Source organism: Gopherus flavomarginatus, chromosome 3 (assembly GCF_025201925.1).
Source record: "Gopherus flavomarginatus isolate rGopFla2 chromosome 3, rGopFla2.mat.asm, whole genome shotgun sequence".
Taxonomy (NCBI): Eukaryota; Metazoa; Chordata; order Testudines; family Testudinidae; genus Gopherus; species Gopherus flavomarginatus.
The window spans coordinates 62,063,711-62,082,157 of NC_066619.1; the positions used below are offsets into that span (position 1 = coordinate 62,063,711).

Sequence of the window (18,447 nt, forward strand, 5' to 3'; positions counted from 1 at the left end):
CATAGTTGTAGATAGTTGTAAATTGTAGTTAGTTATTGTTAATTGTAGTATAGTTGTATATTCTTATTAGCGGGTTTGGGCTGTAGCCCTTCCCTTCGCCCGGCACCGGGCCCACGCCTGGTTCGCCGGGGTTCAAGCAATGCTCGGCCTATAAAAAGCCGATGCCGACCAGCGATCCCCACAACGCCTGTCTGAAGTGCCTGGAGGAATCGCACATTTCAGACAAGTGCCGCATCTGTAAGGCTTTTAAGCCTCGGACAAAAAAGGAGAGGGACCAGAGGTTAAGGACTCTCCTAATGGAAATGGCACTTAATCCTGTGGCCTCGACGTAGAGCTCCTGCTCCGCGCCGGCACCGGACCACGCCGGCACCGGAAAGATGTGCCGGCACCGGAAAAGGCACCCCGGCACCGACCTTCCCCGGCACCGGGACCCGAAGCAAGATCCTCGAACTCTGCGACTCCATCCTTGCAGGCTTGAGCGGAGCGTCCGGCGCCTGCCTTGGCCGCGGCACCACCAGCAGGGATTCCGTCGACTCCGGGCCCCGGAGGTCCGTCGAATCTTGTCCCTCCTAGCTCCCCTATAAGATCTGGGGTTGAGCTATTGGTCCCTTCGACGCCAGATACTTTCACTTTGGCGCGGGACCTAATTGCTCTCATGGAGCCTACCCAGCCTCAACCCCCGGTACCCCCGGTGCGGGTCATATCCAGAGGCAAGCCTGCGACAGTGCGAGCGCTGTCCCCAGATTCGCCCAGCCGGCACCGATCCCCTTCGAGGTCCCGGCACCGTGGACGTTCTTGCTCCAGGCGCCGCTCGCAGTCCCGGCACCGCTCCCCTCGGCAGTACCGGTCGCACTCGCGGCGCCGGTCATCCTCCAGACAGTCTCGCTACTCCCAGCACCGGTCTGGATCGAGTCGCCGCTACCGGCACCGAGACTCCAGGAGCCGTTCCCGTCGGCGATCAGCACCCCGGTCGACCTCCCGGCACCGAGCTGGTGGCGGGTCCCGGTCCCGATCGACCTCCCGGCACCGAGCTGGTGGCGGGTCCCAGTCGACCTCCCGGCACCACGCCGGAGGCAGGTCCCGGTCCCGATCCCAGCACCGGTACGATTCCCGGTACCAGTCCCCGGCACCGAGAAGATCGTCGGCGTCGAGACCGAGGGAGCCCTACCAGCCACATTCGGCCCCACCATGGCCCTCCCGGCAGCCGTCTGTCTCATCGCAGATAGACAGCATGTATGCCCTAGACGCAGACAGACCCGCTGCCCTCTTCCATGACCCTCCTCCGCAGGATCAGGGACCGCAGCAGTGGGGTTTCTGGACACCCTGGGCTTATCATCAAGCCCAGGGCCCTCAACACATTCCACCTCAGCCTGTGACGTCTGAGCGCAGGGCTCCGGAGGTCTCGTTGTCTCGCCCTCCCCCCTCTCCGGCGGGGGAAGACCAATCCAACCAGCAGGACCCTGAGCTCCCTCCAGAATCAGAGGCGCTGGTACAGATGGAGCGCCTCATGGACCCACTCCTACCGGGGGTCTCCTCGTCGTCCTCCCCCAATGAGGCAGTGGGGGGAACGTCATCCTCCAGTCCTCCTCCACTCGACCTCAGGGCACACCAGGACCTCCTCAGGCGTGTAGCGCAAAACTTGAACTTGCAGGCTGAGGAGGTTTCGGAAATCGAAGATCCTGTGGTGACCATTCTCTCAGCAGATGCTCCCACCAGAGTCGCCCTTCCCTTTATCAGGACTATCCAAGCCAATGCTAATACCATCTGGCAATCACCGGCCTCCATCCCTCCTGCTGCACACGGGGTGGAGCGCAAGTATATGGCAACCTCAAAAGGATATACGTACCTGCATGTACACCCAACCCCGTGCTCCCTCATTGTGCAGTCTGTGAACGAGAGGGAGCGCCACGGGCAGCAGGCCCCAGCACCGAAGTCCAAGGAGGCGAGGCGTATGGACCTGCTAGGCCGGAAGGTCTACTCAGCGGGCGCCCTCCAACTCAGGGTCTCTAACCAAGAGGCCCTCCTTAGCCGCTATGCCTATAACTCCTGAGTGGCAGCAGATAAGTTCAAGGAGTTGTTGCCTCAGGATGCGTGTCAAGAATTTGCGGCAATTCTTGATGAAGGCTAGAAGGTCGCAAGAACTTAATTGCAGGCATCCTTGGACACGGCGGACTCGGCCGCCAGAACTTTGGCTTCAGGGGTTACAGTGCGCCGCACCTCCTGGCTACAGGTTTCTGGCCTTCCTCCGGAGCTCCAACACACCATCCAGGACCTCCCATTCGAAGGTCAGGGCCTGTTTTCAGAGAAGACGGACCCCAGGCTGAAAAGCCTGAAAGACAATAGGGTCATCATGCGCTCCCTAGGGATGCACACGCCCGGGACGCAGCGTAGATCCTTCCGGCTGCAACAGCAACAACAGCGCCGGCCCTATCTCCAGTACCGCCAACGGCAGGACTTTAGTAGACGCCGAAGCAGGAATGGCTGGCGCAGACAATCGGGCAACCAAGGAGGGCAGAATCAGGGCTCCTCTAAAGCCCCACCTGGCCCAAAACCTTCGTTTTGAAGGTGCGCCCGAGGACGCTGTACCAGTTTCCCCCACGGATCCGTCCCCCCGTTTTCCAACCGCCTTTCGTTCTTCCTTCCGGCGTGGACCCAGATAACTTCCGACGGTTGGGTCTTACGCACTGTGCAAATGGGATACCGTCTGCAATTTATTTCATACCCTCCCTCCCACCCCCCACCCTCGTCCCTCTTCAGGGACCCCTCTCACGAGCAATTCCTTCTTCAGGAGGTGCGGACGCTCCTCGACAAAGGAGCCATAGAGGCGGTTCCGGAGAATGAGAAGGGCAAGGGGTTTTATTCCCGCTTTTTTCTGATCCCCAAGGCCAAGGGAGGCCTCAGACCTATCCTCGACTTGCGGGGAACTCAACAAACATATGGTGAAGTTGAGATTCCGCATGGTATCCCTAGGGACCATTATCCCATCTCTGGATCCTAGAGACTGGTACGTCGCCCTCGACATGCAGGACGCTTATTTTCATATAGCCATTTTTCCGCAGCACAGACGCTTCCTTCGGTTCGTGGTCGACCGCCACCTTTATCAATTTGCGGTCCTCCCTTTTGGCCTCTCCACGGACCTGAGGGTATTCACGAAATGCATGTCTGTCGTCGTCGCATATCTTCGGCGCAGTCGCATACACGTATTCCCCTATCTCGATGACTGGCTGATTCGAGGCACGTCAGAGTCGCAGGTCTGCAACCACGTCTGCGAGATCAGCAGACTCTTTGGAGCGTTGGGCCTCATTATCAACGTGGACAAGTCCACTCTGCTCCCCACGCAGAGGATAGAGTTCATCGGGCCATTCTGGACTCCACCTTGGCCAGGGCCGTTCTGCTGCTGCCCAGGTTCCAGTCGCTGTCGGCCATCATTCGGCTCCTACAGACGGCACCCTTGACCTCTATAAGGACGTGCCTAACCCTCTTAGGCCACATGGCGGCCTGCACCTTTGTTACGGGTTATGCGCGGCTTCGCATGAGGCCCCTCCAGTCTTGGCTTCTCGCACAATGCCGTCCGGCCAGGCATCGGCTGGACGTGGTTATCACCATCCCCCAGGAGGTATTGGATTCCCTCCGGTGGTGGCTAGACCAGTCCGTAGTGTGTGCGGGGCTCCCGTTTCATCCGCCCCAACCCTCGGTGTCCCTAACAACAGATGCCTCCGACCTGGGCTGGGGGGCCCACCTCGGAACCCTGAGGATGCAGGGCCAGTGGTCCCCTCAGGAAGTGGCCCTCCACATCAACATACGGGAGTTGAGAGCGGTCTCTCTTGCTTGCCAAGCGTTCTCCCATCAGCTTCAAGGTCGCTGTGTCTCGGTATTCACCGACAACACGACGACCATGTACTATATCAACAAGCAGGGCGGCACGAGATCCTCTCCCCTATGCCAGGAGGCGATGCGGCTCTGGGACTTTTGTATAGCCCACTCCATTCACCTCATGGCTTCCTTTCTCCACGGAGTACGGAACACGCTGGCAGACCGTCTGAGCAGATCCTTCCTTTCGCACGAATGGTACCTTTGCCCGGACGTCGCCCTCTCACTCTTCCAGAGGTGGGGTTATCCCCGGCTGGACCTCTTCACGTCCAGAGGGAACAGGAAATGCCAGATGTCCCGCTCTTTTCAAGGGCGGGAACCAGGGTCGGTAGCAGAAGCCTTCCTTATCCCATGGACGACTCACCTGCTCTATGCGTTCCCTCCGTTCCCGCTTGTCCACAAGGTCCTTCTGAAGGTGTGCAGGGACAGGGCCCGCTTGATTATGATAGCTCCAGCGTGGCCCAGACAGCACTGGTATCCGATGTTGCTGGACCTGTCTCTGGCCGACCCAGTCCCCCTGCCCCTTTACCTGGACCTGATCACCCAGGACCACGGCAGGCTCTGTCACCCGTACCTCCAGTCTCTACACCTCACGGCGTGGCTCCTGAGTGGCTGACCAGGTCGGAACTTCGGTGCTCTACCCCTGTACGTCAGGTACTACTGGGCAGCAGGAAACCTTCCAATAGAGCGATGTACTCGGCCAAGTGGAAGCGTTTCTCCTGTTGGTGCACGGAGAGGGGTTCCCTCCCTATGGAGGTTTCTATCGCCAGTATTCTCGATTACATCTGGTCCCTCAAGCAGCAGGGCTTGGCGATATCATCCCTTCGAGTTCACCTGGCGGCTGTCTCCACCTTTCATCCGGGAGGAGACGGCCGTTCGGTTTTCTCTCACCCTACGGTGACTAGATTCCTGAAAGGTCTAGAACGTCTCTACCCCCAGGTTCGACCCTCTGTCCCTACCTGGGATCTCAACCTGGTTCTGACTCGGCTCGTGGGCCCTCCATTTGAGCCGTTAGCAACTTGCTCCTTGCTCTATCTCTCCTGGAAGACTGCTTTCCTGGTGGCCATCACCTCAGCCAGACGGGTGTCAGAACTCCGGGCCCTCACGGTAGATCCCCCGTATACGATCTTCCATAAAGACAAGGTGCAGCTGAGGCCACACCCTGCCTTTCTCCCCAAAGTGGTCTCAGCCTTTCATGTCAACCAGGAGATCTTTCTCCCCGTCTTTTTCCCAAAGCCCCATTCGTCCCGCAGGGAGCAACAACTCCACTCGCTTGATGTCCGTCGGGCACTCGCGTTTTATGTGGAGAGGACCAGACCGTTCTGCAAATCCCCCCAGCTCTTCGTGGCAGTAGCGGACCGAATCAAAGGGCTTCCCATTTCCTCACAGAGGATATCCTCGTGGGTAACGTCCTGTATCAGGACCTGTTATGACTTGGCTCACGCCCCTAAGGGCCGTGTGACTGCACACTCCACCAGGGCACAAGCATCGATGGCTTTCCTTGCCTGCGTGCCCATCCAGGAGATCTGTAGGGCGGCGACCTTGTCCTCCGTCCACACCTTCGCTTCCCATTACGCCTTGGTCCAGCAGTCCAGAGATGACGCGGCCTTCGGCTCTGCAGTGCTTCATGCCACGGCTTCTCACTCCGACCCCACTGCCTAGGTAAGGCTTGGGATTCACGTAACTGGAATGGATATGAGCAATCACTCGAAGAAGAAAAGATGGTTACTCACCTTTGTAACTGTTGTTCTTCGAGATGTGTTGCTCATATCCATTCCACACCCGCCCTCCTTCCCCACTGTCGGAGTAGCCAGCAAGAAGGAACTGAGGAGCGAGTGGGCCGGCAGGGGTATATATCGAGCGCCATGGCGGCGCCACTCTAGAGGGCGACCTGCCGGCCCACTGGAGTTGCTAGGGTAAAAAGTCTTCCGACGAACATGCATGCGCGGCGCGCACACCTAACTGGAATGGATATGAGCAACACATCTCAAAGAACAACAATTACAAAGGTGAGTAACCGTCTTTTCTTGTTATTATAACCTTAATACATCTGTCTCTGAGTTGTGAAGAATATGTAGGTTTCATTTTTAGAAGGTACACGCTATACATTTTTAAAGTGATTTATTTGGAAAACTTTTCAGATTAGTTTTACAGCTATATCAGAAAATGAATGATTGATTGGTTATTTCATTTACCAAAGGTAACTGAAGAAGATAGTTCACCTCCCAATGATTTCATAAATATCTCCAGTTCAACAGGCTAATCATTAATATTTGGAGGATTTTCTTGCCATGCTGTATTAGGAGACCATCACCAAAGACTAACATTTTAAATTTTTATTTAACTAAAACCATATTATGTATTCAACAGCAAACATATATTTTAACAAAATTCAAAAATTCATTCGCTTGAAACATTCAAGTTTTTTAAAATCAGGTTTATTTTGGTTAAAATTGTTTTTAACTAAAATAGTCTATTTAATTTTTGTTTTTTTTTAAATATTTCATTTAACTTTATCAGCCAGGTCAACATGAGAAACTTAAAATATTGGCTTCTACAGCTAACTCAGTCGTCTTCACCTTCATTTTCCTGTTTGTTCGTAATCTGGAAAAGAAAAACAAGCTTTACCACTTTTCCAGGTCCGAAAAGATTTCTCAATTTGGAATGAATTAGTCCAAAGGAAGAAAATATTCATTCTACACCGTCAGAAGAAGCTACTGCTGTTAAAAGTGAGATTATCACTTCAACAGTCTCTGAATCCAAGTGCTTATGTGACTTCCACCAGTTCACTGGTGTGACTTTCTTTAAAACGTCATCAGCAAACATATATTTCTTGAATAGTTCACCTTTAGCTCTGAAGTTTATTATAATTAGCATTATGGAGGGATGATTGCTGGATGTCCATGTCATAGCCAACTCCTCCTCTTCAGCAGTTAAGGTTTGACCCTGGTACCAAATAGTGAGACTGTTTGCAAGAAAATGATCTGGAGATAGTGCTTGTCCCGTTCCTTTTTTTAATGCTTGTAATTTAACTCTGTTGTTGCATATTTCTCTTTAAGAGCTCACTCAGTTCCTTCCAGATTTCAACAGTGTCAGCAATAAAACAGCTATTTCTCTGCATTTTGTTCAGTGCTGCAGAAATAGGCTTCACGGTACTCAGCATGTGTTCAACATTTCTCTTAAGCCCAATGTTGAGAACTTTAGCTGTGACAGTGTCATCTATTTTTTCACTATTTTGTCCACAAACTGTCATCACATAAGGCCAGTTCTTGATACAGTGCTCCAAACACTACTGAGTTCCATCGTGTATGTTGTGGGAGAGTTAGCTTGGTTCCTCCCATTTTTTTCAGAGAAGCTGCTGCAAAGTGATTATTACAGAAATATTTTGCAATTTCAACAATATTAGCCTTTATTTGTGGAAAACTGAAGTCTTTGATAGGAGGTGCATCAAATGAGCACTACAACCGTATGTTATTAGCTTGGGACTCTTCTAAATTTCTTCTCATCTTGGATACATTTGCAGTATTGTCTGTGACCAAGCTGCATACGAGACATTTGAAATTTTTTTCATAATTTGTTACAGCTCTTACTTCTTGTCAGTATTCTGCTGTGTGTTCATTTCCTGATATATCAATTGTTTCTGTAAGAAAGACATTCCCTTCTTCTGTTGTAACACAAGCACGTACAACAGGATCATTGTGAATGTTGCTCCATGCATCAAGACTCAGGTTATCAATTTCACCCTCTAGACCTTTTGCACATTGCTCAATTTCTCTTTCATACACTTTATCCAGCAACTTGCCTGCAACATTTGCTCTGTTTGGGTGGACTGTATTCTGGTCTTAATGACTGAACCATGTTAATGAAGTATGGGTTCTCAGTCACACAGAAAGGAGAGTTTGTTGCATAAACAAACTGGGCAGTTTTTTCATCAATTCCTTTTTTTAGTAATCTGTTGGTTCTTATCACAAACTTATCTATAGTGGAGATTTTTTTTTTCTTTTTGCTGCTGGTGATATACTGTGGCTATGTGACATACATGATGTGACAGAAACACTATCATTGGCAGATAATGCTGAAATAATAGAAAATGGTGGTGATCTTGAAGGTGGATGGTCTTCAGAATCCTGTATGTTGAGAATGGATTCTCCTAAAGGAAATAAGTCAATGCAGTTGTTTGTTTATTATTACCATGCTGCTCATTTATTATTACTCATTGCATTCACTGACACGCAGTACTACTTTAAAGGGGAAATTGTAAAAGGAAGATCTGCCTATTTCAGCTATTTTTTTTTTTATCACAATTGCATCTATAATGATAGTACTATAGTGTAACCACTATATTTTTTTGCTCAAACCTGAGAATTCAAGAATAATCCAGAAGGAAGACAGGCAGTCCTTAAGAAAGAAGTATGAAATTAAAAAGTTTACCAACCTGAAGATCCTGCATGTTCAGACATGTTCCTTTGATCATCTTCAACGCAGCTTCCTCCTGAGAAGGAACACTTCTCATGATGTTGTTTCATTTGGACAACCAGGCCTTCCGTTTCTTTGTTGCACTGTTTGCATTTTGCATGTATGCCTGTCTTACCCATAGCTAAAGGAACTTCATTTAAATATTCCCAAATTGGGTCTCTTTTATGGCCTGCTGCCGTTATAGGTTTTCCCTTGTAGTGAGAGAATGGTATGGTCGATCTCAAATCAATGAAGGGTACATTCAGAAAGACCTCAAGACTTCTGGAATATGCTGCTCAAACAGTTCCACTTTTGTTTCTACTGCCTCTCCCTCCCTTCTCACATTTATCTCCAGACTTCTCCTCATCCAGATCTGTTCCGCCCCCAGCAATCTTCTGTTCATTGAACTTTTTGAAACTTTGCACTTTTAGAGAGAGGTAAGGAATTGACTGTGTACACAAATTTGCAGAGACACAATAGGGTTGAGGTCTGTTATTTCTCACCGCTCGATTATTATTATTTATTTAAAAACATTTTTGTTCTTAACATGCATGTTATCTCTGAAGACACAAATGCACAGTTTGAGAACTGCAAAACTAAGCGTCTCTGACAGCGGTTGCTCTACGCATTTTGCCGCCGCAAGCATGGCAGGCAGGCTGCCTTTGGCGGCTTGCCTGCGGAGGGTCCGCTGGTCCCGCAGCTTCGGCGGACGTGCCTGCGGGAGGTCTGCGGAAGCCATGGGACCAGCAAACCCTCCGCAGGCAAGCCACCAAAGGCAGCCTGCCTGCCGTCCTCGCAGCAACCGGCAGAGCGCCCCCGCAGCTTGCTGCCCCAGGCATGCGCTTGGCATGCTGGGGCCTGGAGCCGCCCCTGATCTCTGATCATATCTTCTAAACTGAGCACTGAGTCCCATTAGATAGACAGCAAGATTAACCTAAATCTATACAGAAGCCCCTGGAACACTGTAAGATTGGCTTCCTAATCCATGAACTATTGGAACTCATTTACAAAACTTTTCTTAAACATTACATGAATATATTGTCTCATACTATAGAATTAGAATTTAAAATCCCTACTCTATGATGTGAAACATTATAGCTCAAAGATACCTTAATTAAAACTATCTTTAGATTTTTTTCCTCAAAAAGCATTTTTTTAAAATAAATCATTGATTTTTATCCACCCTGTTCCAAAGTAGATAGGACCTGAATGTTTAATATAAAAAAAGTGGAACACTTTTTGACAGACATCTTTTAGACAATCTTAAAGAACCAAAAAATTATACAAGTCAGTTATTTCCCTCGTTGCAAGTCAGCTTTAGTGACTCCACTTTTTACAGTAAACTGAAAGTTCTTTCCCTGTCTTTTAAGGTGAAAAACTCCATGCATATAGTGAGCGCAGTGCCTTAGACAGTGAAATTTTTTTAAATGTGTAATCTCATCGGTAACCATATTTCATAGAAGCAACTTTTACTGTGCATGGTAGTGTGGTTATTTTTAAGGAGGAAACGATTTAACTTCACCTCATTTTTCTGATTAATCTATATCTTATTGTGTGAGACAAATTAATTTTTCATCTCTGTAATGTTTGAAAATGGAATTATACTGTTAACACTGAGTGTTAAGTTGATAAACATTTTATATCAGTTTATCCTTGAGTCAGAAACTGACCTTTTTCACTCACTGCATGACTGAGCATGTAATACAGATTAAATGCCCTGAAATAAAACTAAATAGGACTTTCTTCGGGATGCTGTACCTGCAAGAATATCATGTTACTATTTTGTTTCCAAAATGCATGAAGTTTCAAAAGTATAATATCTTAAGTCAATGGGAAAGTGGAAGTAAATTAAAAGCTAAAGTATTAAAAACCTACTGAAATCACAACTATGACAATTTTTTTCGCAATATAGAGGTGTTCTAATTCAAAAGCAGATTTAAGAATTCGAAACATGTATAGTGTTCTAAGGTGGACTTCCCACCACCCGAAGTGGATATACAGTTGGCACAATGATTAGGGAGACCACATACAAAAACTGGACATTTGAAACTATTTTTAAATGCAAAAGCAAAATGCTCCTGCATGATTAAATCATGTTGAGCAGTTTTCCAACAGATAACCACATCGCTATACTTGATAAGAGGAATTGTTTTTTTACAAAAAATGTAGTAATATTATATTGCTGGGTCAGTGGTCCTAGTCCAGAACTGGTGGGAATTCTCCAAGCTGTACATTAAACCTCAGCAAGCAGCACACCTCAATTACGATTGAAGATTTACAACACCCCCTGTTGGCCGTAATTTTTTTTTTCACTGCTGATGTTGAGGAAATTCCTCTGAAAACTGTTGCTATTGTAGCAGTAGCTGACTTTAGTCTTTCATATTATTTTTTATATGAATTTACCTCTACCTCTATCACACTAACATGTAATTCTGAACATTATGAAGAGCTCCAACCTCAGCATCTCATGGACCTTAAATTTACTTTTATAGCCTCATTTGAGTTTTCTTATAGACACTGGGTTTATACTGTGTTTGTTGTTATTGCTTTGTACTGTTCTGCCTTTAGAAAAGGTCAAAGTAGTAGTCCAATGGCTAAAAACATTGCCCTGGATGTAGTCATAAGATGTCCATTTACAGATGTGCCTGACTATTGCTTGAGATGTCTCTTAGTGAGCCATAGCTTGTTGATTAAGGAATCTGTGCTTCTAGGTCTCAGGGTGAGTAACACAAGCTTCTCTTGGTCTGATAAAGGCTTTTGCTAAGTAGCTGAGAAGGCCTCAAAGCATAAGTCCTTCAGTACCTGTAACCTAGATGAGTCATTGGTTTTGGTACCAAAATAGGCCTCAGGGCAACTCCTCTGGCATTTTTGAAGTGGCCAGCTGCTCGCTCCAGATTAGTCAGTGGGCACCTCAAAGCTTTGGAACGCTTACAGCATTGATTATACTCAATTCCAAATTTAAATTTGAAGTACCACCTCCTGAGACAGAAGTCTACCTCTGAGAGACCTTATATCTCAACTGATAATACCTTATCTGTCTTTCTTTGCTGAGATCTCTTTCTGGTTACATTCGCTTCAACAGCATTGATGATGTTGGGACACACCTCTGGCTTTGAGCTACAGTTAAGCTCGTATAGCCTGAAGAACACGTTTCATCACATAGCTTTAGCTTTGTCAGTGATATATGCACCACATTTCATTGCTGGCTGAAACATTGATCTAGAGCCAGCTTTGACCTTTCAGAGCTGTTAGTGTGCCAGGTTAATGATGCCAATACCTACATTCCTCTTTTCAGTGCTCTTGATTTACTTTGAAATACTTCGCTATTTATGTCAATGCCATTGTTACATTGTTTATCCCAATGGTGTCAATGTTTTTGTGTCAATGTCTTTCACGCTATTTGGGTTTACTTGGAAATACAACATAGGCTACATTTTCTATCTGTGTTCATGTTTTTGTAGTTCTTCAATTTTGAGTACTTCCTCCAAGTGCTTAAAACATCTAGGAAAAAGTCTCCATGTCTTTCTGATATTTAAGACCTAAGGAAGGATTTTTTCCCCCCTCCCTCAGTGCTTTCCTATGTATTGAATTATAGGAGTAATTCAGAAGTGATGGGGTTTCTCCCTTTCCCTTTAAGGCTTTGTGTGGTATCTACTGATTGAGAGAACTTACACCCCAAACTTGACTCTGTTGGCATAGAACTGTCATTTGATGGTCAACTACATTATTCAGATTTCTAAACTGTACCACAATTAGGGTGAAGTTAGTATTTTTGAGACTTAATGAGAGCCTGGTTTCACTTATTTTCTCATAATTTGCATCTCATTTGCATGACCTCTAGTCTACCTTCTTCTGTGTCATTGGTTCCAACATGGGAGGAAACCTTTTTCTTATTCCAGACCCCTGACCAAAGCTTGTCCAGTCATGAAAGGATATCTCCCTACTACCTGTTGGGCAACAAACCGTATAAAATTTAGTAATAGTAGAACTGTCTTACCCATCTCATTTGTAAGTAATTACCCTTCACTACTGCCACCTTTCCTTCTGTTCTATGATCCCTTAGTTTTGTATTTACACGTTATCGTCTTCACATTCTTTAAGACTTTTGGAAAACGGATAACTTTACTGTATATACTATTCCTATTATGTTGATTACATTTTATCTTCTGCTTTTAGAAAACTAAGCTCTTATTGAAATACATTCTTTATATTTTGACTTTATTTGTATAATAAAGCAGCTCATAAAAGTTTGATGTTATACAGTGTTCCTGGATAGTTCTTAGTAATAAAGCCCTTACACTGTTTATCATTATTTCTGGGACTTGCATCAGATGACCCATATTTACCTATCAATCCCTGCTCTTCCTTCCTCCAAATCCTATAGCAGTACCTGTTGTTATGGTTGATTTATTTAATTCTTTTCTAGTAGCACAGGTGTGGTTTCTGCTTTGATTGCCTCAGAGAACAAATGACTAACCTTTGTATTGATAGTCTTTTTAATTAAATTAATTCAAACAACTGTTCATCACAATTCACTTTACTTGATTTCTTATGCAAAATTTTAGTACTCAGTCAACATTGCACACCTACTCACATTCAATTCTGCATACAAACTGGGAAAAGTGAGGATGTTTGTTTAACTTATTCTTACATTTTTTTAAAAAATACAAATAAAAGTTATTTATCTCGTGTTTTAGTTGGAGTATTTTATGATCCAAAGCTTGAATCAGAAGTCATCTGAAAAAATGAAAAGAAAAGAAAGCCACAAGTGCCATGGAGTTAAACCACCTCAGCTTGAACAGCCAGGTGCTTATAATAGTAATTTGTTTTTTTCAGTGTAATACTGATCAGATTGATCAGTTAAAAACATGTTTAATAAATTATCTATTACTAGCAACTACCGTGATGTGTGATTTTTTTATCTCAGAATGGATTACTTAATTATTGAGGCAAGTACTTTGTGAATCTTGAGGATTTTATAAAACTATATATATGATATGTGATGGGTGATCACTTAAAATTTGTAGTATGTTTTATAAAAAAAATCAGGAGTTGTGCTCATTGATGTGAACTCAGAATATGGAACATTTAGTGGAAATTGTGGATGAAATCTGAGTTTATACAAGCTGCATGTGAAGAGATAAGAGAATAGTAGTAACACAAGAAAGTAAAGGGAGATGTTAGAAGGCGTGAAGGCTAAAAAGTAGTTTTGTCTTTTTTTAATATAAGTTCCAGCAGTTTAACATCATATTAGTTTTTATAATTCTTTTGATTAAAATTTGGTAACTTAATCACAAATTTAAATGCATAAGAATGGCCACCCTGGGTCAGACCAGTGGTATAATAACTCGAAGGGGCTTCATGTTAACTCTGCATAATATAACTTGTTCTAGTAAAGGCTAAATGTTGAACCTAGCCCAGAATCTGGGGCCCAGTCCTATCCCTAGTTCAAGTCAGTGGCAACGTTCCTGTGAATTTAAATGAAAAGAGGACCAGACCACACTTGTTACCTTGTAAAAATGAAGTTACCTTAAACTACAATAATCATATTGGAAATTATCACCCATTGCAAAATATATACTCTTACAAAACTTCTCATAATTATACAACCATTCCTAAATCTTTACACACTCAGTTCTGAGATTAAAATCAGAGTAGTACTTGTAGTTGATCTGAGCTCCATCTGTAAAGTCAGAGGGGCTGCATGGGTTTAAGAGGAGGAAAGATTTAGCCTAGAATGTTTAATGGAGTTATTCTATAAATTAATTTTGCACTGAAACATTTTTTTTACTGACAATTCTTGCTATGAATCTTTCAGGCTCTGTCTCTAACCTCTTTCTGATTTCTGCAAAGTGTAAGGTGTTGAGACTGCATTTAACTGTTGGGCATGCAAAAAAATTAAATTGTTAAAGTTCTGAGTTAGGAAAGATTTTTTACTTAAACCATATTATGGGTAAAGTATACACTTATTTATATTTTTTATGAAGTTCCTTTTTATGTGAGATGACGAGAAACTAGGTGTATATAATTAGAAATTTTTAATTTTTTTTATTGGAAGATTTATAAAATGGTGGAAACATTTTTACAGAACAGTTCAATGTTAATTATTCTACTAACGTCACTCAAGGTGAATGAAAGACTGGATTTGTTCTAATGGTGAAGGTGATGTATAGTTTTTAAGAGCAGATTTTTATTGAGAGTAATTAAGAAAATACCCTTTTATGTCCTTATTTGATTCAGTTTCTGAGAATATAGATGCTTTAGTTTGCATAGCAACTAATAGGAATTTAGAGTTACAAAACAGTTCATTCATTATTTTTAATATCTCACTTTTATAGAAAAAATGCCAATCTTAAAAGGTGAAGCCTCGCATTATAACTCCGATTTACATAACTTGCTGATCTGCTGCCAGTGTGTGGATGTGATATTTTACTCGGAAGATTTAAAGGAAGTAGTAGAAGCACACAAGATTGTTTTGTGCTCTGTAAGCCATGTCTTCATGTTACTTTTCAATGTGAAGAGTCCAGCTGATATTCAGGATTCCTCTATCATAAGGACTGCACAGACTCTCTTTGCAGTGAACAACGAGGCTGTGTTTCCAGTTTCTAGCAGAGGTTCACCATGCGGCCCACCGGTTAGAGTCTTTGTTAAAGACTCTTTCTTCTGTTTTTGTTTGTCAGACATTCTGCACTTCATTTATTCAGGTATCCTGTCAGAATGGTTCCAGCTGTTTAGTATCTTTTTACAGAGCAAATATATTGCTATGGAGTGTGTATATTACCCTACCAAAATATATTCCTCTATTAGGATTAAATCAGTTTGATTAAAATAGTCCATCTCTATAGGCCATTATTTGGAACAGCTTCTACGTGGAAATGGAGCTTAACCTTAAAATTATTGCTTTTAGCACTATACATTCAATTCCAAAGTCTAGTAAACCAGAAGCTTCTAAAGTGGAAAAAATTTTCCTCCAAAATTCTATAAAGCTAACACATTTTCCATAAGTAACAGGTAAGGATGAATGTAATGCCAAATATTGCCTTACCAAAAAGAGATTTTCAGTGAGATAATTTCAGAACAAAATAAAACTTAAATGGTTAAAAACATTGCATACAGTAGTGTGTTAAAGAGAATGAGGAGCAACATCATCTGGTTTGTGAGAGCAGAGGACTGGGAGTCATGTGATCTGTGCTCTGTTTTCATTTCTGCCATTGTTTCATTATGTAACCTTGGGCAAATCACATAACCTCCATTTCTCAGTCTATTAAAATGGTGCTAATGATATTTTTCTGTCTCTGTAAAACATTTTGTGAGACTCAGTTGAAAGACACAATAAGTGTGAAGTATTATTAAAGAACATGAAATCATCTAGCAACTCTTTTGTTTGAATAGCCTATTACTTTGTACTGATATGACTTCTAGTTGTATTACATATAACATCCCCACTAATGAAAACTATAAGATTTGTGGGAGGAAGTAGTAGTTCTCTAAATAATGCATCATTACATTCACTCTAATTAGAAATGTGTAACTATATCGCTAGAGATGTTGTATGTAAGAAAGCTGAGTTTATCTCCAGAATGATGGTTTTCGAAAGTATTTAAAGGACTGTTCCCTTGGAATGGCACTCCGTAGTCTTTGGAAAGGGCCAGGAATATTTTACTTCAATTCTTCCAAGACTGACTCCAATCTTATGTCTTCAGTAAACCAGTATGGAGCATTATCAAACTTTTTTGTGTAAATAATTTGGATGTAAATTGTTTGGCTGAAAGAACCTTCAGTTTGTGTACCATATTATGTGTAAACTGAATTGTAATTTTTGACCAAAGTCTCATGCCAACCTTTGGAGGCACGGTCATCTTATATGAGGTTTACATTAGAGAAAATAGAGAGTTGAGCCCCTCGCCCCCCAAGTAAGGACGCTGCACCTCTGAGGAGCTCTGCATGCTTCTTGATTCTCATGGCTTATCTCTCACTGCAGTGGGGTTGGATTTCCCTGGCAGGACTTAGTGCTGCTACTTGACAGTTCCGTACTGCCTTATATAAATGTGTATATTCCCACTATTTATATGCTGGTCAATAATCTGAAACAAAATTTAAAGTAGAAATTAGGAGATCATAATATGTAATTTTTCTGTAGTAATTATCTCCCACTGAACACACATGAGGTCTGTAAAGCAACTTAAACTAGAACACTATGCTACATGCAGACTTATCAAATAATATTCATATAGGAAATGTTTAACTATTAATGTTCTTTTAATGACTTTCTAAAATTCTTAATTCTCGTCTGTCTCCTTATCTTTTTCTTTGCCTCACTCCATTTCCTTTCCTCTTCCACTGTTCCAGAACATCAGCGGAAGAGGATGATACTGGCAGTAATCCACTGAGTATAATGGTAACAGCTTAAGTAGGGCTTCAGAAGGAAAATCTCTGCTGGTCCCATGTATTTTAGCTGAGTGGCTGGAGCAGTCCTTACTAGGAGAAGCAGCACTTGAGTGAACTGCTTCTCTGTGGATCTTTGCTCCTGCTTTTCTGTTCAACTAGTGGTGGCAGCATCTCTGAAAATGCTCATTACTTCAGCGTCTCTGGACTGATGGATGGGTTATTTTTCTGAAGCAGGCAGAGGATTGAGGAAATACAGATGAAGGAAAGGGGGGTAGTTATAAAGGTAGGGAGAAGTAGGGCAAGAAGAAGGGAAGGAAAAGAGATGGCAGGTAAAGAGAAAAGTGAATATAGATAGGTAGTTTACAAAATTGCAAAAAGAAATGTATTTAAAATCTATGCCAAATGTTTTTAATACACTGTTTTGGAACCTTTTTCTGTGTATTTGTTTTTTTTTAAATCAATCTACATAGAATGAATAATTTTCCTTAATTTAAATATATACCAGTACTATTAAATCTTATTTGTTTTAATAAGCATTATATTTAAATTGTTAAACTTCTTATAAACCATCCTATAAGCTTAGTAACATGCTCACGGGTGTATGCTTTACCCAGTATACAAACATTGAAGATGTGGGCGTATTGGCTGAATGCATACCTTGTTGTGTGCTGTTGCTTCCTCATTCCATAATGTTGTTCTGCATAGATGCAGAGTATAAAACACTATCTTGGAGAAGAAGATTCCTCACTGTTTGTCTCTCAAGGCCTTGATAATGCTGTAAATTCAGCATTTTTTAAGGGTAACTGACTTGGAAATGGGGGGCTTTCAAAGACACAAAGGAATTGAACAGCCAACTCGCCTTTAGTACTTACCAAACTGAAGATTTTATAATGTTGGTTTAAATACCATATGGGCATGCACTATGTGAGCCTCTGTCAACAATACCTCATTTGTAACTAATAATAATATCCCTTTTATTCTAGCCCTAGGCTTTTCTTGATCAGTCTGCCAATCCTTTCATACTGTGTGATGTTTTAATGATGTGCACGAATAGTGACTGATTAGTTTAATTTCTGTCATAAATCGAGGTTTAAATTTAGATCTTCAGAGAAGAAAAACTAGTGCAGTAATCCTTTGTGCTTTGGCTTGCAAATAGAGTTTACTGGCTGATGCTGGTGTTCTGTCTTAATTTTACCTTCATGTATATTAGCCAAAACACACAAGCAATTTTATACTTGCATGGATCAAATTCTTCCCTAAGTTATAGCTTGTGATCTCATTGAGATCGCAAATGGTGTAAGTCAGTGCAGAATTTGGTGCATATCAAACTTGGGTCTTCCCATTTAGAGGATTTTTAAGGAAAATATTGAGTCAGGAAGACTAGAAGTCTAGTTTTTGAGATACAATGTAGATGCTTTCTGCCCCACTATCAATGGATTCTGTTCATAAAGTTGAAATAGCCTTTCCCCCGTCCCATCACTGCTGGTGTAGATGGCATGACTGGCAGACGGGGATGAGATCAGGGTATTATATACTGCATCAATTGCTAGCTGCTGTTTCAACCCCTTGGGTTGACTACAGTGGGTGGATGTTAAAGCACACTGAGGTCTGCTCTAACTTATGCCTGGGGACTGGTCTGCATAATATGGGCCCCAGCATCACAAGGACATGAATATGAGCCTTATGCCACCTTTTCATCTCCCTTACCCCTTCAGACTTTGTGCCTCAGTTGAG

The 18,447-nt window shown here is 43.3% G+C and overlaps 1 protein-coding gene across 5 annotated transcripts in view; it reads left to right on the top strand.

The window, feature by feature from the left end:
- RHOBTB3 (Rho related BTB domain containing 3) overlaps nt 1-18,447 on the top strand; it is a 65,941-nt gene that overhangs the window by 26,251 nt on the left and 21,243 nt on the right. For 4 of the 5 annotated variants that reach the window (XM_050943881.1, XM_050943882.1, XM_050943883.1 and 1 more), the window contains 2 exons: nt 13,023-13,131; nt 14,664-15,029. In XM_050943881.1, the coding sequence (XP_050799838.1) occupies nt 13,023-13,131; nt 14,664-15,029 (475 nt within the window). The remainder of the gene's footprint in view (nt 1-13,022; nt 13,132-14,663; nt 15,030-18,447) is intronic. The other variant, XM_050943885.1, reaches the window with a different exon arrangement.